The 21,041-nt window shown below is 40.4% G+C and overlaps 2 protein-coding genes across 7 annotated transcripts; one reads left to right on the top strand and one right to left on the bottom strand.

The window, feature by feature from the left end:
• The first annotated feature begins 436 nt into the window (after window positions 1-436).
• On the top strand, window positions 437-13,054 carry LOC146675293 (dynactin subunit 1-like). 6 transcript variants are annotated; one of them, XM_085400377.1, is made up of 32 exons: window positions 503-575; window positions 2,286-2,351; window positions 2,440-2,634; window positions 2,870-2,951; window positions 3,050-3,081; window positions 3,414-3,434; window positions 4,465-4,488; window positions 4,847-4,930; window positions 5,282-5,437; window positions 5,620-5,643; window positions 6,106-6,303; window positions 6,449-6,653; window positions 6,804-6,882; window positions 7,059-7,218; window positions 7,553-7,657; window positions 7,825-8,016; window positions 8,096-8,212; window positions 8,302-8,454; window positions 8,593-8,753; window positions 8,864-9,032; window positions 9,167-9,235; window positions 9,424-9,636; window positions 9,732-9,893; window positions 10,116-10,247; window positions 10,340-10,465; window positions 10,588-10,730; window positions 10,822-10,988; window positions 11,290-11,408; window positions 11,814-12,009; window positions 12,116-12,189; window positions 12,291-12,380; window positions 12,471-13,054. In XM_085400377.1, exons 2-32 carry the CDS (start codon window positions 2,310-2,312, stop codon window positions 12,606-12,608), a joined length of 3,828 nt encoding a protein of 1,275 aa, XP_085256503.1. In that variant the 5' UTR covers window positions 503-575; window positions 2,286-2,309; the 3' UTR covers window positions 12,609-13,054. The 6 variants fall into 6 exon arrangements, with proteins under 6 accessions (XP_085256497.1, XP_085256498.1, XP_085256499.1 ...); XM_085400371.1 differs by lacking the exon at window positions 4,847-4,930 and having other exon boundaries at window positions 437-575; XM_085400372.1 differs by lacking the exons at window positions 4,465-4,488; window positions 4,847-4,930 and having other exon boundaries at window positions 437-575.
• A 282-nt stretch (window positions 13,055-13,336) lies between these two features.
• LOC146675292 (PC-esterase domain-containing protein 1A-like) lies at window positions 13,337-18,143 on the bottom strand. Its single transcript, XM_085402490.1, has 9 exons — window positions 17,859-18,143; window positions 17,505-17,586; window positions 16,628-16,707; window positions 16,158-16,390; window positions 15,795-15,945; window positions 14,979-15,225; window positions 14,788-14,844; window positions 13,902-14,090; window positions 13,337-13,684 (listed from the first exon to the last, which is right to left on the bottom strand). Exons 1-9 carry the CDS (start codon window positions 17,859-17,861, stop codon window positions 13,536-13,538), a joined length of 1,191 nt encoding a protein of 396 aa, XP_085258616.1. The 5' UTR covers window positions 17,862-18,143; the 3' UTR covers window positions 13,337-13,535.
• Between the last annotated feature and the right edge of the window lie 2,898 nt (window positions 18,144-21,041).

The raw sequence follows: 21,041 nt of genomic DNA, 5'->3' as shown, positions 1-21,041 counted from the left end.
GCATGAAGGGCCTTCGTGTTACTGTAACACAGATATGTGTAATAAGTGATCAACCCAAAATAAAAAAATAATAATAATAACAAGAGCAGAAGAGAGTTCTCTCCCCCGGCCAATTTAATGTATCCTTTCTTTTAATTTTAACTTATTACTAATATAGCACAATTAGACTAGTGTATTAATTGTCAAACCAAACTGTAAAACAATCTGACTACTTATTTGCCTCCCCTGTAAAATGTGATGATGTGGTTTTTAACCGCCACATTTTTTAATTGAAATCTCAGTAAACCAACAGCAAATCCCATTCTTGTATTGTACCGTGTTTTTTCGTAACCGCATAAACTGGGTGTTTTCATTGCAAACAGAATTTACCAGCCACGAGGGGCGCTATATATATATAGGGGCGCTATTTCTCCCATTTCTTCTTCTTTTAGTCTGTCAGGTTGCCGGAAGTGACCTGTCAAAAACGGAAAAGCTCGCCGGATCCGTAAGCTATTTATCCAAAAACACCAGAGGATTATTATTTGCATGAATACATCAAAAGGCTTAATTTAAAGACAGGAATCTGCATATATCAGGTGAGTTGCATTACAAAATACACCTGTGTCATGTTAGCTGTTTAACAGCGCCTTTCTCTCGGACTTTAGCCTGTTGCTAATGTTTCAAACCGTTTTGGCTAGTCAGAGTATAGGGCTTTGTAAAGCTGTTCTAAATAATTTGTTACGACGTGGTACATAGATAGCATTTAAAAGTGGTTTGGTGTAAAGAGTCAACATTAAAGTAGAATTAGCATAATTGTGTGTCGGGACATTTGTCCCCATTGAGTCATTGAGTACTTTGTCATTATTGTTTTGGCTCAAGCCTTTGACTTTCTTTGGATGCATTTACTTTTTGCAAGTGCGTATCTGACTTGTTGCTTCTTAGTTTAAATAAACCTGTAAAGTAGCTTATTTAGTATTCGACCCTCTGAGCAACAGTTCGACCGGAAGTAATCGTTAGCCTGTGTGTGTCACCTGTGACCCACCCCAATCTTTAACTTGTTTATTGTTAGCATGTACTAGTCTTGCAAATACCATGGGTTGATATTATGTGAAATGAATGGGAATAATGGCTAAAAGTAATAAAACCGACCTTTTTGTGTGTTTTCATACGTCTCACTTGACTGTCATGTACATTTAGCTGCAGTAAATCAGATTAATGAAGAGTTGATCTCATAGCTGTTTGAATGGGTCCTTAAAGTAACCAACATCCAAGTCTCAGCTGGTTAAATATTACCCTCCATCTCTCAGTTCAAATCAGCTGTGACGTTTTGTGATCCCTCCCTGTAATCGCACTCTTGTGTTATCCTCCCCTCTCTGAAAAAGAGGAGAGCATGGGGAAGTAGAGAAAAAGTTGAGTCTTCTTTCGGCTGCAGTGAAACCGTATTAACCTTTAATTATGGCTTTGAACAGACGTCACTCTTACACTCCCAGGGTGAGTAACATGAGTACTTAACAGCAAATAATGCTGAAATTAATACGACAGTGATAATTTTTGATTAACCAATTTGAAAAGTAACAGTGAATTATTGCACTATAATGCTAAGGAGTAAGGATTTGAGAGACTCACCATAATGTCGATGTGCGATCCATCCACATCTATTGGCTTCATCAGAGTTGATATGTATTTTTAGTAATTTATAAAAAAGTATAGACAGACCTGTCGATGAGAATAACATTATTGTCTTAATATTTACCACATAAGTAGATTTTTAAAAGGTCTGTCTGTCTAAAACCAATGAATCGGTAGGTGAATTATTTTCATTCGCCGTCTTGTTTTAGTGAGTATAATCCTCTGTCCCAGAAATATTAAACCTCTTCTGATTTATCCTGCCCTGTGGTTCAAACTAAGATAGCATGGATTCACATGCTTGTACATCTCTATAAAAGGATTAGACTCTTACCACAGTCCCAGTTTGTCTTCAATGTGTGCCTTTGTCTGAGCAAGGCAGAGATACTTGCTTGTTTATTGTAGTCCGCACCATATGACTGGCTGCAAGTATGCTTCTTTGCTGTGCAGCCTCAGGGCTGTTTTGTCATTGAATATTTTCGATTCCTAAGACTTGATGTTAAAGGCTAAAGCGAGGAGAATGATGGTACTTTGGAATTCTTAAATATAAACAATAAATTCTCTAGTGTTTCATAACTTTGGCTTCCTTATTTATTGTCTCTTTCCTTCCCCCCATTGTACTCCTTATTTATTATTGTTTATCCACCCTTTCACCTCTTTCTCTTTACCTGTATCTTCAGCTGACCAGCCCACTGATCAGCAGAATGAGCAGCACAGGAACAGTGGAGAGTAGTAAACCTCCAAAGGTGGGTACTTTTTCTATGCAGACATAACAAAGGAAGGAATAACATGGCTTATAACTCAAAGAATTTTTATCCACTTTTTGTCTCCCAGATTGGCTCTATAGTCGAGGTGACAGGAAAGGGTCAGCGCGGCACTGTTGCCTACATTGGCGCTACCCTCTTTGCTTCTGGGAAATGGGTGGGTGTCATACTGGATGAGCCGAAAGGCAAGAACGATGGCACCGTGCAGGGCAAACGCTACTTCACCTGTGAGGAAAATCACGGCATATTCGTCAGGCAGTCCCAGGTTAGTGGGCACAAGAGGAACTGATGATGGTGTTATGGCATCAGCACTGAACTGTAAAGATCCAAACAGGCAGATGACATAATAAATGTACAAATGTGGCAGACTGACATCTTTTATTCTCAACTTTTCTTCTGTTTTCTGTCCGTATTTGTTCATTATTCAAAATCAAGCTTTGTAATTTGTTTGTGTTTTTTCGAATGTTGTCCTGATTACACACTTTTGTTCCATTGTACAGATCCAGGTGGTAGAAGATGGCTCCAGTGCCACCTCACCAGATACCCCTGAGTCTGGAACAGCAAAGACACTTAAGCAAAAAGGTGAGCAAGGACCACAACTGATACTCACGTTTCTAAAATATAATGCAAAGTATTGATAACAAGAGTGTGCAATAAATTATTTAATTATTTTTTTCTAGACATCCCTGAAACTCCCAAAACAAGCAAACAGGTAGGCAAACACATTTTTGATCTCACTTTTTTTAATTTGTCAATTAAGTAAAAATGCGACAAGTCGGTTACTTGGTTTTTAATATTGGTGCATGTACTTTGGATTAAACAAACATCCAAATAACCCCTAAATTTAAAATTTTAATTGTGAGAGTTGTTATTAAAATGTGATCAGTTTGACCCCACTAGTTGTGACATTCGTTGCAGACCAGCCGTTTGTTGTTGTTTTTTAGTTTTGGTTTTTTTCCTCCTTTATGATGCCATGTTGTTTGTTTCGGCTCTCAGCTGCTGGGCTGAATTCTCATGTTTTGTTTTTCTGGATACCTCTTTCAGCAACCAGCGAGCATTAAAAAGGTAGAGCTATATTTAAATTCAGCACGTTTGCTTGGTCTGCGTTATACTCGTGCTAATGCAGCAGTTCATCTTTTTGCACTTAAGCTCTTTATCTGTTGACATTTGCATGGGTCATAAAGACATAACTTGTGATAGGTGCCATTTTCAGTGCATTCTCTTTTGGTTTCCCCACTTTACTTTCATTAAGCTTTTTTTTTTTTTTTTTTTATTCTGGTGAAGGCATTTCGTGTACATGCGTAGACGACAACACGGTGACAGTTTCAGGTTCTCCTGATGCTGTTCATGTCAGTTCTCTTTGTGTCATAATTCAATGAATTCTTTTTTTTCAGTTTTACATTGTTGCATGATCTCAGTTTTTTCGTGTCCCTGTGATCTCTCAAGATTAACTTTGCTCTTGATGATTTTAAATGGTGCATGCAGCTACACTATGTGGACAAAAGTACTGGGCCACCTACACATTACACCGACAGCAGCTGCTCGACCATGGAAACTGTGGAAACCCAGTTTGATGTTGATGCCAGAGAAAGTTTGGAACCTTGCAGTTTTAGAGTCGGTAGATAGTTTGTGGCTTTTATGCACTGTGTGTCTCAGCACTTGGCTCGCCTGCTCCTTAACTTTGGTGGTGTGCCAAGCTATGACTGAGTTGCTGAAATTAATTTCAGAACATTTCCAGTTTTTGCAGATTTTCGAGGGAAGAAATTTCACAGACTGACTTGTTGCAGTGGTGGCACCCTGTTACAGTATACGCTAAAATTCAGCAAGTGCTTTAGAACGACCCATTCCTTCATAAATGCTTGTAAAGGCAGGCTGCATGGCTGGGGACTTGAGTTAATACACCTGAATTCAAAGATTCATGGCCCAGTGCTTTTGACCATATGCTGTATTAAAGTAATGATCTGTGAATACAAAACTAACAGCAAATGCTTCTTACGTGCTTCTAATCTCTTATCTTGCCTTACCACTGGATGTGTGTATATCTGTGTGTGTGTGTGTGTGTGTGTGCGTGTGTGCGTGCACGCATCTCCTCCAGTCCTCTGCCCGCCGCTCGGCAAAGGTGAGCTCGCCTACAGCAGAGTGGAGAGGACAAATGGAATGCAAATACATGAGTTAATTCTGAAAAGTTTGATTATTTTAATGTTTGAACAGTAGACTCTGGGACCATAAGAAGCAGATTTCTCCTTATGAAATACTTAACATTGAAAGAATTGTATGAGTAATAGTTACTTGAGGTGTGTGATCTTTCGTTGACTCAGGAGGGGCAGACTAAAAACAGGATGTTAATATCACTAACCTGGTTGTGTATGATAACATTAAGGGGTAGTACTAAAAGCTTTTGTTATTCATCTTCAGTCTAACCTGCATTTAGTTTAAGTAACTGCTCTGACACAGTTTCTATGATCACACCGTGGCAGTGGAAAACACCACGTCTCACATCAGCTACCTCCCTCCCCTCCCTACTGGTCCGTCCCTCCAGCCGCTCCAGCCTGTCGCTCAGGGTACGCTCCGTCGTGTCATAGAGCTTCAGCTGACACCTCACAGGGAGCGGGGTGAAGCACATTACTGACATTATGGCACAGGTGTATACTTGCAGGGTGGTGTCTCATGTAAGGGACACTGGGAGGTGATTATATTTGGTAATCATTGTATCACATTCATTTCACAGATGAATCTTCCAACGTCCACTGGGTTTATTGAAGGTTCTTGTTCACTGTGGTCCAAACTCCTGTTTTGATAGTTGGATTGTTTGCCGATGCTTTACAGCACACCTCTTCTTCTGTTTTTGCCTGTTTTATTTTTAAACTTCTCCCGCTCGTCACAGTCCGTTCATAATCTGCTTTCGTCAACAGGCGTCTCGTGAGAGTCTCGCATCCTCTCTGTCTGGTGATGTCAGTGAGGCGGGCCTGTCCTCCCAGCAGGGTGCTCTGGGCGCCCCTGTGATACCTCAGCCCAGCGGGTCACCTGCAGCAGCAGCAGCTGCTTCTGTTCCAGCTACTCCGAGCAAGGTAGGCCATTAACCTAAAGAAGAGGCTCTTCTTAGAGAAAGGAAAGAACTTTACTGAGGTTCATGTTCAATCCTCTCAGTTCTGTCAGCTCATCTCATCTCCATTTTTAATTTTTTTAATTTTATTTCTTATTTATGATTAAATTGATTTTTGTTATATTTCATCCATCTTATTATAACCAGGTGGAACCTGCCATATCCAAGCAGGTAGAGTTTCTTAATGGCTACATGCATGCTGATGATGCCTGGCATGTGTTTACTAACAACATCGGGGGGAAAACTTATCCTCAGCAGACCTTCTCGATACTTATCCATGGTTTTCAAATGTCCTCACGGGGAATTTTCTGGGGATGACGCATGGTTTACTTTGAGGCACTTAAAGAAACATCCTTACATCACTGTCTCTACGGGAAATGGTTGAACTGTAGGAATCTCTCTCTTTCTCCCTCCCTTTCCCTTCAATAAAATAAAATGAAAAATTCTTTGCAAAGGAATTTGGAGTAACATCGTATATGTTATACATCATGCGTCTGGGATTTTAGTGGTGGGACTTGATTAATGTTTTGCTTTTTTCGGTCCCCTTTTCAAAAGTAGAGTCTAGGGAAGTAGATGAGGTTCAGTTAATGGATTAATTTTGTTGGTCCCGTCTTGCCTCTAATCACGTCATAGGAGGAGGAATCACTGCGAGCTCAAGTCAAGGACCTGGAGGAGAAACTGGAGACTTTGAAGATGAAGCGAACAGAAGACAAAGCCAAGCTTAAGGAACTGGAGAAACACAAGATCCAGTTGGAGCAGCTTCAGGAGTGGAAGAACAAGATGCAGGAGCAGCAGGCCGAGCTGCAGAAACAACTCAAAGAGGCCAAGAAGGTAGACTGGAATGGATGAACTTAAATAGTCATCGGTGCTACAGTGTGATGTCTTTTTTTCTCAAGGTTTTGGGGATGAAAGAACAACCTCTCAACTCATCAGGCTTGCCAGTTTAATGCTTTATTTATACCTTCTTACTTCACAGGAAGCCAGGGAGGCACAGGAGGCCAAGGAGCGCTACATGGAGGAGATGTCTGACACGGCAGATGCCATAGAGATGGCCACGCTGGACAAAGAGATGGCAGAAGAGAGAGCAGAATCGCTCCAGGTTGAGGTGGATAGCCTGAAAGAGAAAGTGGAGGAGCTGTCAATGGACCTGGAGATCCTTAGGCATGAGATTTCAGAGAAAGGTGCGTTTGGGGAAAAAAAAAGCAGCATGTTTATAATAACCACTGCTATTCAAGTCATCCACAAGGTCTTCTTATGTATTCTGTATCCATCTCATTTCTGCTCACTTCTCATCAAGTGCTGTCCTTTCTGTGCACTGTTTCCTGCTGCAGGCTCAGATGGAGCTGCCTCCAGTTACCAGGTCAAGCAGCTGGAGGAGCAGAACAGCAGACTCAAGGAGGCGCTGGTCAGGTCAGTAAGCAAATACCTTTTTAAATGAAGGTATTTGCCTGCTCTTTGTTACACTGCGTATAGATAAATTTAAAAAAAAAGAAATCACATTAACCTGTCTTAACTCGTAAAAAAGCAGTAAGAGAAGACAAGTCCTAAAAAAACAAATAAAATCCTTCTTTCTGGTTCCTCCTCAGGATGAGAGATCTGTCTGCTTCGGAGAAACAGGAACACGTGAAGCTTCAGAAGCAGACGGAGAAGAAGAACGTGGAGCTGGAGACTCTGAGGACTCAGAAAGAAAAACTGCAGGAAGAGGTCAAGCAGGCAGAGGCCACAATCGATGAACTGAAGGAACAGGTAAAGGATGTATACATAAATACAGAAAGGCAATGGTTTATTTAGGTTCACAGTAGCTCATAATACATGGTAAAAAATATTTATTGAGACTAGTCATTGACAGCAAAGATGCGTGTCCTTAATCTGAAAAATTGTGAGAGAAATTGTGAGACTTATTTGTGGAAACTAAAGACCTGTGTGTGTGTGTGTGTGTGTGTGTGTGTGTGTGTGTGTGTGTGTGTGTGTGTGTGTGTGTGTGTGTGTGTGTGTGTGTGTGTGTGTGTGTGTGTGTGTGTGTGTGTGTGTGTGTGTGTGTGTGTGTGTGTGTGTGTGTGTGTGTGTGTGTGTGTACCAGGTGGATGCTGCTCTGGGCTCAGAGGAGATGGTGGAGACCCTGACGGAGAGGAACCTCGACCTTGAGGAGAAAGTCAGAGAGCTGAGAGAAACCGTGACTGATCTGGTCAGTGCTGATGTATTTATAATAGATCTAATAGAATACAACTGACACTCCTTAAATCTCCAACATGACACATCCAGGACAAAGGTGTGAGGAAAAGGTTTGAATGAGATATTTATAGCAGACCTACCACTTTTTTTTTTTTTTTCTTTTTCTTTTTGCATTAACAGGAAGCCATCAATGAGATGAATGATGAGCTCCAGGAGAATGCCAGAGAAACAGAGATGGAGCTGAGGGAACAGCTCGATCTGAGTGGGGCAAAGGTCAGAGAGGCAGACAAAAGGGTGGAAGCTGCCCAGGAGACTGTAGCTGATTACCAGCAGACCATCAACAAATACAGAGAACTCACTGGCTCACTTCAGGTAGGTGGATGGAGGGGTAATTCTGCAGGCCTGCAGTTCTATTGTCCTGATGCTGTAAAAGGTTTGTTTTGTGCATTAGGAGGCCAACAGGGAGCTGATCAGTCAGCAGAATGCAAATGCAGAACAAGTTCAGCAGCCACCTGCTGAGCTGTTTGACTTTAAGATCAAGTTTGCAGAGACCAAGGCTTACGCCAAGGTAAGAGAGCTCCATGGTGACATACAACCTCGGTGCCAGTGCTGTTGGTTTTCTTTATTTAAACAACTAACCTCACTCTTTGTCTCCAGGCCATTGAGATGGAGCTGAGGAAAATGGAAGTAGCTCAGTCGAACAGACAGGTGTCCCTCCTCACCTCCTTCATGCCTGACTCCTTCCTTCGCCATGGTGGGGACCATGACTGCATTCTGGTTCTCCTGCTTATTCCCAGGCTCATCTGCAAGGTATGAGGCAGACACATGACAGGTTTGAATTCTTGTGCTCGATTTTAGAATTACCTGGTTGTAGTACGTTTTTCAAAGAGCTTTCCCAAATCCTTACTCGGCTGTGTCTGTATGTGGTCGATATCTCCTCGTCCGAAGGCTGAACTCATCAGTAAACAGGCACAGGAGAAGTTTGACTTGAACGGGAACCCGGTGCAGGGAACAGGGCTGAGAGGTCCTCCGGGAGAACAGCGCAGTTTCGCTTCAGGACTGGTTTACTCCCTCAGCCTGCTGCAGGCCACCCTGCATAAATATGAACAGTAAATATCGCAGCTTTACCAATAAAGATGCAGGAATAAAATAGGTGAACATACCTTCATCACTGGGTCGATGTGTTTTACTCTTTTCCTTTTTCCCTGCACTCGTTTAGGGCTCTGAACACCTGCAGCGTGGACGTTTTTAAGCGCATGGGAACCCTTTACTCTGAAATGAGTTTCCATGAACGCTCTCTGGATTATTTCATAGACCTGCTTCATAAAGATCAGCTGGATGAGACCGTTCAGGTGGAACCTCTCACTAAGGCCATCAAGTACTATCAGGTAACGCAGGGATGTGTTTTACATTAAAACGTCACAACTGGAAATTTCAGTTGTCGTATAAACTGTGTAACTGTAGATGTCAGTGAGTTTATAACATGTTCATTATATCAAGTATCTGTTATATTGTCTTCCAGCAACTGTATAGTGTCCATCTGGCAGATCACACTGAAGACTGCACAGTGCAGCTGGCTGATCACATTAAGGTACATCAAGCATGTTTAGCAAAGTTAAAAAGATTTATACGGTTTCACTTGTAATGCAGGGCTATAAACCAGAAATAACACTATTATAAAAAATGTTTTTTTAATATGTCCAAAATGTATAAATCTGTAAGGAAAAAGAAGTGTCGGGTTTTCCTTTTAAATGACACATGCCGCCTTTTCACCTCCAGTTTACTCAGAGTGCCTTGGACTGTATGGTAGTGGAGGTAGCTCGTCTGCGCGCCTTCCTGTCATCAGGACAGGAGAGCTCTGGTTTAGCAGTTCTTCTGAAGGACCTGGACACCTCGTGTTCTGATATCAGACAGTTTTGTAAGAAGATCCGCCGTCGCATGCCCGGAACAGATGTAGCTGGAGTCCCCGCTGCTCTCAGTTTTGGACCAGAGGTATGGAAACATGGCATACAAACTAACGCACCATTGCTGATTGGGATCTGTATAATTACAGCTGTACGCCTGACATGTCTCTCCTCATATGGCAGGTTTCAGAGACGCTGACCGAGTGCAGGCGTCAGTTGACTCGTGTGGTTGCGGTACTTCAAGAGGTAGCTGCAGCTGGAGCTCAGATGGTTCCTTCGCTGGGAGAACAGGAAGGTCTCAATGCTCTTAAACTGGAGGATATTGCCTGCAAGGTTGTGGAGCAGGTACTTTCACATTTAACAGCTGCTCAGTCCTCTTTAAAAGGCAAAACCTCCTCTTTTTTTGGGGGGGGAAATGTAAGGACTTATAGTTCTAGTTAATTGGCACGCTTAGCACATCAGATGTTTGAACTTGTGTTCTGAGCATTTTGCACAACATAGGTTGTGTATTAAGCACTGTTGATTTAATCTCTTGCTATTATCACCATCTGCTTTCTGTTCTCTAAGGTATATGGCTCCCATGGTGTAAATGGCCCAGAGTTACTGCGGCAGTCTTGCAGCTCTGTCATCACCACCATGAACAAGATGGCTACAGCCATGCAGGAAGGAGAGTATGATGCTGAAAAACCACAGGGAAAGGTATTTGTGTGGTTGAACAGTTTCACAGTACTCATTTCACATGAAGTCCCCAGTTTGGAACTTTTCAGACTAATTCTCACTTCACCAATTAGACTCTTCCAGTGGAAATGAGAGCAGCCACAGTCAGGGCAGAAATGACTGACGCCGAAGGTCTGGGAGTCAAACTAGAAGACAGAGAAACGGTCATCAAGGAGCTCAAGAAGTCTCTCAAGATTAAGGTAACATGCTGAAGAAAGGTTGTGCAAAAGGACCTGCCACTTCGAAGTGAAAGGGACTGGAAAGATGAAAACTGGACCGACAGGTATAACAAGCATGGCACTGTATCTCCTTTTTATCTCAGGGTGAGGAGCTGAGTGAGGCCCATGTCCGCCTCAGCCTCTTGGAGAAGAAGCTGGACACCTCCACCAAAGATGCTGATGAACGTGTGGAGAAGATTCAGACCAAACTAGATGAGAACCTTGCCCTGTTGAAGAAGAAAGAAAAGTAGGATTAATAAACAATGAAATTTTCCTCTCCATTTTCTTTATTATGGCGGTGTTTTCCTCATTTGACCCTCCCCGTTACTCTTCTCCAGGGAGTTTGAGGAGACAATGGATGCTCTGCAGGCTGATATTGACCAGCTGGAGGCTGAGAAGGCAGAGCTGAAACAACGACTCAGTAACCAGTCAAAGATGACCATTGAAGGCCTGAGAGGTCCACCTGCCTCAGGAATTGCCTCCATCGTTCAGGGATCAGCAGGAGGTGAAGTTCCCACTTCTTATTTATGCTCATTTCTTCTCAGCAGCTGAATTGATGGTGTTTTATATTTGATGGTGGTTTATATTAATGTCACATGTAATTGTTCTATCCAGAGAAAAGCAATTGCAATTAACTGGATTTTATAAGAAGTCTTGCAAAAATTGAGTATGTTCTATTACAGTGAAACTTTTCCTACCAGACTTTAGTCAGATTTTAACTAAATGAAAGTGAGGCGAATCGGCACCATCTAAGGAGAACCACAAGGTGTCGTTGTTTCCACAATCATTTTATTTTTCCCCATCAGGTCTGCCTCCCTCTATGGGAGGGCCAATGCAGGTGGTGGACTCTCCTCTCCTCAGGCAGCAGATTGAGGCCCAGAGGCTGGGTATTAAACACCTTCAGAATGAAAACAACAGACTCAAGGTATGCTAGATTCAAGCGTGTGTATGTGTGTGAATTTACAGAAGCCGTCTCGATTTCATCATTTTTTTTGTATATTTGTCACGCTTAAATGTTTCAGATCATCAAGTAAATGGTAATAAAAGACAAAAATAACCAGAGTATAAACAAAATGTTTTTAAATTACATTTTTTATGTTTAAAAAAAAAAAAACAAAAAAAAAACAACCCAATTTCTTTGTCTAATATTACCTTGTTTGATCATCTGAAACATTTTTAACAAATATGCAAAAAAAGGAATTTAAAAAAATAGGGCAGATACTTTTTATGACTGTGTGTGTGTGTGTGTGTGTGTGTGTGTGTGTGTGTGTGTGTGTGTGTGTGTTTATATCAAAACAAAACTATAATAATAAACTACATAAACTTACAGGCAGAGAAAATGAGAGCCCAGCTAGCCTCCCTGCCGCCGCTCCGCCCTCCTAAACTCCCACAAGTGTCTAAAGAAAGCTCCATGCCTCCAGAGGGACTAAACACAGGGATATACAGAAGGACTGACCAGCTGCTGGCAACCTTGCTCAAGCTGAGTGCCGAGGTTAAAGTGGTGGACATCACTGGAAAGACGGCAGGTATGTGGACACAGAGGTTTTAAGTATTTTCATATTCTGAAGAAGGCTTTTGTGAGTTTGCTAAATGCATTGAGCAATTATTTTATAACTCCTCCATTTCTTACAGTTAGTGCAAGCGCTCAGCTCCTGGAGCAGACAGCTCGTCTGCAGAACCTCAGTGATGCTCTGGATAAACTCAAGGTGCCGCTTCAAAAAATAGTTTCTATTACACAATCCTTATGTTGTCTTGTTATCTGACAGCAGTGCAAAAACAAGCAGTCTGACCAAGTCTCCTGTTTCAGGGTGAGGTAGCCGAACATGTGGTCTCATATCAGCCTGGAGCAAAGGCTTCTTCTGACTTTGCCACATTCCCAGTCACCTCTTTTACTAAGGTATTACTATAGTAGTATAAAAGAATATAAATGATTCATGTTATACAGCAGTGGAAAATATATATCATGTGCATATTTTTTGTTTCCTAGGCCAAGGAAGAGAAGCAGGGAGACACTGTATTCATTGGCCGTGTTGCGATTCCATGCACCCGTGGACAGGAACAAGTCCACCGTCTCGTCCTATCAAAGCAGCAGTTGCAGCAAGTGCACAGTCTCCTCATGGTTTAGAGCAGTAGGATTACACAGCAGAGTACCTTATTCCAGCTAACACTTCAGCATTCCTCCTATTTGTCGTTTTCACTTTTCTCAGGAAACTGTTTCCACTTATAGCACTAATATTATCGACCCAGAGAAGTGTCTTTATAAAAGTGATTGTTTTTCTGGATTTCAAGAGTCCCGAATGTCACTAAGGTGTCATGATTTCATTATTGAAGAAGTTTCTGTACCAATGTTCACTCTGTGCAAATGGGAAGGACTACAACACAATTTTTACTGCATTTGCAATGACTGATAGTTTGTTCCTTTGTATGTTTTGTATTTGTGCAAGTCAGACAATAAAAGATAGCAGCCCAATTCTGAGCAAGAAATACTCAAATGTATGTTTACGTTTATACTTGTAAGCTGATATTACAGTGTAAACTTTCACTAATATGATAAAGTGCCAGCTGACAGTTTGTCTGCTCATTTTGGTTTCAACCTCATTAACTTAAAGTATCTCAGCGCAAAAAAAAAGTGTGTGAAACATTATTCAAAGGAGTTTTGCAGACACAACCACATTAACTATAGCTGTTAATAATATAAGTGTTCAGGGTTTAACCCCCCCACCAAATCTATACTATATCCAACCTGTGAGAAATGTGAAGAGACAAAAAGAATAATGATACACATTTTAGCAATAACACTTTAATTTTAACTTTAGAGCACAAAATACAAACTTTGAAATCTGAAATTTAAAATGTCTTGTTGGTGACAGAAAGATTGAATTTAGAAAACTAAGAAAATGTGTAATAAGGGTAAACTATTGTATATGTACAAAAAAAAAAATGCTTCTTATTAGTAGATGTAAAACACAGGACTGAAAAATGTCCTGATGATACAGAAAAGATAACTCGACAAATAGAATTTGGACGCGTCTGCCGCTTGTAAAACACCTATTCAGTAGTAGCCGCCATTGTAGCCATAGTAAAAGGGTCTGTGTTGGGTGTATGGGGCATAGTGGTGTCTGGCGTGCCTGCTTCTCATCACATGCTGATGATTGTACTCCTGGTAGGGCTCAAAGCGGTGCAGAGGCCTGTAGTCAAAACCTGCAGGACACAGGACATGTTATATCTGGAGCCGACATGGCAGCTTCAAGTTATCACATCTTTGCACAGTGAAAAAGCTAATCAGCAACTAATCAAAATACATCGATACCTGAGTTTTAAAGCAAATATTTTGACAGCAGAGTGAATTCCAGCATGCGTGTCCCCATCTTTTCATTCCATTACAAGTATGTCCACATTCCAGTGTATGCACACTTACCATTTCTAGTCTCTCTGTACTGATTTCTGTGGTGAGGTTTTGGTGGGAGTGCAGCTCTCTGAGTTCCAGCAGATTCTAGGTGACACGTCTGTGGCCCTGGGTTTTCAAAGTTAAAGTAGTTAGTGGGGAGTGAATCGCTGAAGAACTCTGCCCGGCAGCCATTGTAAGGTATCTCTGACAAGCGCCAGTCTGTGAAACAGAGACAGCAGAAAAAGGGTCACTTTTAAAAGGAGCATTCTGTGTATTGATGCATTCAGTCTGCAGTCATTCCTTTGATTGTTTTTTTAGATATTCGTTTTGTATCAACCTACATCAACACTGATAAAATCTACTGCAACAGTTTCTCCCTGGCAGAAACACCTTAAAGACCGGGAATGAGTAGCAGTCTTTCCCATTTCTAATAACTGGTAGGACATTACTAGTACTTTGACACACTAATAAAACAGCATGAGAAGCTCCTGCAAAAATTAAAACTGTCAAGCTACATCTGCACATAACATGGGTATTTTTTGAGACAGGTTTTTCTGCATTCATCTTGAAAAATATCTACGCCCACATAAAAACACACAAGACGCCCTGAAGTGATGTCAAGAACTTGCCAAAACAATGTGCGATGATACAACCCTAACCATAGAGAAATCTGCTTAACTTGCCCACGCATAAATACAGAAGTTGTTCTTCTGGTGATGACAGTGCCTCTTAAGCCTTTTATGGCTGAGGGGTAAAAAGCCACGTCCACTAAAGTACCCACATACATGTTGTCAGGGCTTTAAGTTGCTGTTGCTTCTTACTATGCGATTCTCAGTAATAATATGGTCATTATCCAAACTTTGTAAACAATAAGTCTGTGTTCAAGGTCTCTGCAAAGTTTGCATAAACGTCTTACTTGTGTGTTTTGGAGCACTGTTATAGGTTGGCTGTTCCTCAGCAACCTCCGTGTGATCTACACCCAAAAAAAGCGAGAAAAAAGGTGAAGTTCAAACCCTGCAGAAAGCTTAGACACCAACAAACCACATTTTATCCTAGAAGTGGAAAATATTTTTCTGCATGTATGTGTGACTCCTGACTTCCTCTCACCATAGACAGTCACAGGACAGGGCAATATCACACCCCAGGCCTCTGCAGCGTGCTGTAACAGAAGAGAAGTTATCTTGCGATGAGCAACTGCGTTCCAGTGGACTCCGTCCTTCATTCGATGGTGCAGTGAGAATCTGAACTGGAAATGGAGGTCCAACACATCCATCCCATAGGCATCGGCCAGAGTTCCACTGTAGAAGTTGGCTTCAATCACATCGTAGCGCAACTGGGGTGCCTTGTGCTCAATCTGAGGCAAATAAGGGGGAAGGCAAAGCTTTAAGGCTCAAAACAGAAGATGGTAAAATAAAATAAAAAATAAAATAATGCAGAGCAATAAACCTATAAAGTAAGTATTTAAAAAAAAACTACAGATCGCACCATAATATATTTATTAAAATTTATAAAAGAAATGTAGGCATCCCCACTTCCTTTGACACAGTAGCATCTGCTGTAATAGTTACACCTCTGATGAAGTCTCAAAAGCTTTATTTTGATACCAAGATTGCAATTACAACTCTGAATAAACAAAGAAATACTGACATACCCAATATACTATTAATTTTGGGCATGTCATTTCAAATAGAAATGACCCTTGGGGTTTCAGATGTTAATGCTATTCGATTTCTGCTGTTACTCAGCCTCTAAAAGCACTTGGCTGAGAGGACAGTGGTATCACATTATCCACTACAGGCACAAGGCTTATGCAAATTTTTTAGATCAGCTTTCCCCAGATGACAAGAGACTTTTGATATGCAATGTGTTTAACACAATCAGATTAGTGTTAAATCATAATATAAATGGGACTTGCTAACAGACCTCAGGCACCAGGAAACCGCCTTTGATCCTCTCTCCTAAGGGCATGGTGAGGTTCCACACAACCAGCGTTTCCTCTGGCAGAGCCTCACGCAGCTCGTCGAAGAACCTATGAAGGTTCTTCTTGTAGTCATCAACCCAGCTGCAACTGTATCTAGAACACCCAGTGCAGACATAAACAGGAAGAACAAAAATCACTACAGTGGGAGGAATTCAATTGGGAAAACAAAAAGTTGTGCTATGATTCTTCTGAACTGATAGATGCACACAAAAAAACTCCATCACTCTCACTTCTGACTCATCTCACATTATCTCTTTAATGAAATCAAATCAACAGCCTTATTAATAGTTACGCAATATACTCACCTTGAAATATCCCAAACACAGGAGTTAACAAAAACCAGATCTGGTTTCAAACCATGGCGGAAGTCCTCCAGGATGCTCTTCATGTAGCGAGAATAGATACGCGTCACGAAGTAAAAACGGACCAGATGGTGGGCGGACTGAAACTGTCGAACTTCCTTGTACTCTGTGCCGTTGTGCATTTGACCCAGACAGCCCCCTTCCACCAGGCAGTCCTGTTCGAAGCTCATCTCACCCTAAAGAAGTAGGTTACAAGTGTGAGGACAACACAAACGAAGAGGTGAACAGATATAAAGCACGTCATTCAAATACACCCATTTTTTTACATTACAATTTAAATGACACCAGTGGCATGATTACAAACTTTATATTGCATAAGTTAGCTGAGGTTTTAACTGGTAGCATGCACATGATTATACACCCTGCACGCTTTTTTGTATCAGTGTATAAAACTGGTAAATGTTAACCCTTGCCTTGCTCCGCAGTTGTCTCAAGGAAAGATATTTCTCTTTTTGTACCAGCAGAACAAGATCCTTGTACACTGCCCGCTGAACTGAGGAAGAAATAAAATGATAGATTAGAAGTAGTCCCCATAGATTAGTACATTACATTATACAGATTCGATAGCTGTGCTTTCATTGGGCACACCTTTCCAAGTGCACTTAATATTTAATTCATCACTTAGCAGAAAATGGGCTGGTTTTAGCATTTTAGAAATTGCTGATAAACTGAACTTGATTACTACCATCAATTTGAGCCAGAGAATGGTTTAGAAAGGGAAAAATATATACAAGACTTCTGGATAAAAATGTCTTGATGACAGCAGTTGACACTGGGGCACAGGATACATTGAATAGGGTCAGAATTTAGGGCTTAGAACATTGAGTTTTCATAGGGTTAACAACATGAAAACATGGATCCATCCTGGATTGGGTGAACAATTTAACCTGATTGTGGTAAAGCACTCATCTGCCCCATTAAATTACACATATTTGCAAATACACTGCAACGTACCTGAGTGTAGTTACTGACCATGTTCATCCCTATGATCACAGTGAACAGATATGGTTACCACACTCTTGTATAATAAAGATGCCACACACAAATCTGCGTGTCTGATGCCATTATTTGAACTTGAACAAATGTCATGAAGAACTAGCTTATGTTATTTATGAAGGTAAACGGGTATTAATTCCAGCACTACCAAACTGAACCTAATGAAGTGGATGTGAACGGTACATACAGTTTATTCACAAAACAGTCAACGTTGGGCAAACAAGAACACCTTAAGTATAAATGCACAAGATAATGTAAATACCGATTCATTAATTTTGTCAGCCAGCTACTCACTGGAGTCTCCCAACACCACGATGAACTTGTTATGGAGCAGCTGGCTGGCCTGCAGGTGGCTCACACTCTTCATGATCTCCCGCTGTTAAATTACAAAGTCAAACACTGTTGCGTCTTTCTATGGGCTCAAATTGCGGTCATAAATACTTTCCACTAAAAATGCCTAAATGTGTAAACTCAAAGGTGAGGTAGTTTTTCCAGATGAGATATTGACCGGACAGAGTTTCTCTACCATACTTCCAAGCTTCTCGCAATAATATTAGCTTACTAATGACCAACAGTGGTTTAAAAAATAAATAAAATAGCTGGCTATTTTTCTGTTGGCTTAAAATCACTTATGTAATAAATACTTACCATTTTTGAGTTTAGATGCAAACTGTACCACTAATTCCAGCCCCTTGTAAATGCTATGTGTTGGTGTTCAGTGTTATTTTTCAACCAGCTTAGCTAGCGTTTAGCTAGCGTTAGCCAAATTTCCTCTGAAGTGGCTCTTGCGCCACTAAGTTTTTAGTTTTAAGGCCCGAAGTTGCGACAGCCTCCTCAACCACTTAGTGTTTTAAAAGTTTAAAGTTGATGTGAATTTAAAAAAAAAAGAAAAAAAGAAAAATTACAAATATTTCACTCCGGAGTTTCAAGCACACCCCCAAACTGCAGGTGTCGCCAATTAAATGGTGCTTTTAACGACTGTGCGCTACCTTAATGGGTCGACACCAGGGGCGGAGCGTGGGGGTGGCTTACTGGGCTTAAGCCCGGGTTGTTTTGTCAGAAGCCCGGGGTCTTTTGGAGTGTAATTTTTTCATAGTTAGATGCCTGGCTGACAACTGTATAAAACAAAAAGTACACACAATATTCGAAGCACATAATGCACACAGTGGGAATTTACGACTGTGCGTGAATCCCCCCTGATATTGGTATGATCCGAGCTCAGGCACTAAGCAACTGAGCGAGGGGGCGGGGCTGCAGCCAGGTGCTCTTGTGCCTGTGAGTGCGCTGTTGGAGTAACGGAGCCAGCCATACTAAGGAGAGCTTAAGTTTGACCAGGTACCAAAGCAAACCATTCATACCGTACAAATGACGGTGAATCACGAAAGATTGATATCAAACTGATCACTTGACCAATATTACGTTACTTGCTCTTCAAGTGAATCAACAAATGGCGAAATGAAAAGCCGAACAAATGCTTTTTTTTTTTTTAATAGAGTCTTATCTTACGTGTGTTTATTTCATATTTTCAGTTCTTACCCTCCCCGACTAAATCGGTTTCAGTTATGTACTGAAATATAAGAATGGACATTAGAGGCTTCTTTCAAAGAAAAAACTCAGGTAAATGTTATTTTATATATTATGCTTTGTATGTTGTTCAGTATATTTCTATGCAAAACAAGAGGGATTTCAGTACACAGCAGGATATTCACATTTGTAACCAGATATTTACATACACTTTAGGGAGAAAACATAAAACATTTTTTCTGTACAACATCAATTTAGAGTAAACTTTTGTTTTAGATAAATATTGAAATACCTTTTGAATTAGTTAAATGTCAGAATAAAGAGAGACAGCGCTTCTATTTTTTATCACTTTCATCAAATTTAAGAGTACATATACACTAAGTTTGTTAATTAATAAGAAAACCAGATGATTCCATTCTGAGCTGAAGAAGCTTCTGATAGGTTAGTAGAGTCCATGTGAGTAAACTGGTGGCACAGCTGTGGATGCATATAAGGCAAAACACAGAGCCTGTTTCTTTGAAATGGGAAAATTAAGAGATATCAACCAAAACACCAGGAAAAGAATTGTGGAGCTCCATAAGTGTGGCTCAGTTTGAATACAATTTGGTGCCATTTGCAATTAAGAAATACAGATAGTTTCTCTCTTTACTCTTAAAGTTAACAAATATGTTTTTTATATTTATCAATCTAAAAAAATAAACATTTAGTCTGATTTGATGTTACAATTATAAAAGTTAATTAATTATTAATTATCTGAAGAGTTTGTAAATATCTGGTTTCAACTGTATATTTGATGATTGTCAGCACAAAGAGGGAGAGAGAGGAACAGAGAAGGAGAGAGAGGAGACAGGACAGAACAGAGATGAACAAGAGCAGGTGAGACACACATGTTAGTCAAATGGTTGTTTACCAAAAGTATCACCGTATCATAGGTACTCATGTATCTCGTACCTAGTGTTTCTTTTTAGGTTTGTTATTTTTCAAATTCTATATTTATTAAGTTATGCAGGCTTGTTTGCACAACAAGGCTAAATAATTATATAAACTTTTGTGAATCTACATAGTGTACTTTGGTAGAATTAAAAAATAAGTGTAGTGCAGGTCTATGATGATTTTTAGTGCTACTATCATCTAGTTCTGATTCTGGTTCTGTCTTGGTTAAATCCTAAGTAGTCCTGATTTTGAACTCTTGTAGTCCTGTTTTAATTCCGGATCAGTTCTGGGTCTGGTTGAATTGGGGTTTAGTCCTCGTGTCTTGATGCAGCCCTGACCTTGTTCTGCCTTGCTGCTTAATTAAAAAACTAGTTTAAGGTGTCCTGTATATGTGATATCTTTTTTTCCCTATATGAAGTCATTCTTTTTTGAACAAAACTCAAAACAGAGCCAATTAATCTTTCAGTCATTTCTACACCCCCCCCCCCCCCTCCCCCAAAAAAAGAAAAAAGAAAAAAAAATCCACATGCATACTACCCTTCAGGGCTAAGCCCCGGGTGTTTCAAATGTCTGGCTCCGCCTCTGGTCGACACTAATTTTAAAATGAAAAATAAATTACTTAATAAAGAAAAAAAATTAATTTAATTAATATTAGAGAGATATTAGATGCTTTTAAAAATTAAAAAAAAAAATTAACAATATGAATAGTTATTTTTTTTTTAAATATACGTGCACATATGGAATTACAACCACGCCTCTTCTTGTGCCTGTTAAGCCATTTCCTACTTCAAAAACAATCTCTTTACTGTGATAACACTTAGTGATGGGATTTCAGGCTCTTTTTAGAGACCCGGCTCTTTCGGTTCGGCTCACTAAAAAGAGTCGGCTCTTTCGGCTCCGACCGGCTCATCGGGTTGTTTTGTTGCTTTAATTAATTTATTATTAACAATAATATAAAATTATGCACAAAAGGAATTACTAACGTAAAAAAAAAGTGGTTTTATTTATATATGTTTATATATAAATATATGCGGTGGCCCCTAGAGACAAACCACGTACAAACTCCAAAACACATTTCTAGCATGAACTGAACTTCCAAAGCAGAGCTACTAGATCACTTAAATTACACAATTGAAAGCATGTGTGTATTGTTTGTGTATTTATACACAGGCACTCGTATATAGTCAAATAATTTAAAAAAAAGTTCATTTACCTGTTACTACCACACACCAAATCCGGTCGTTGGTACTTGCTGGCTTGTGTAGCCACTAGGTAACAAAAGCTCAACACTGCGCCCAGCATCCTGGAGCACTTCTGTTGTTCTTTTGTACGTGTTTTGTGTTTTTATGTGCTTCGGAGTTTTTACGTGTTTTG

The sequence above is a fragment of the Rhamphochromis longiceps genome, linkage group LG3 (assembly GCF_057381845.1).
Source record: "Rhamphochromis longiceps isolate RC_006_pf linkage group LG3, R_longiceps_female_GT1.1, whole genome shotgun sequence".
NCBI lineage: Eukaryota > Metazoa > Chordata > Actinopteri > Cichliformes > Cichlidae > Rhamphochromis > Rhamphochromis longiceps.
The sequence above is the reverse complement of the archived record's forward strand: the minus strand, read 5'-3'. Positions and strand labels throughout refer to the sequence as shown.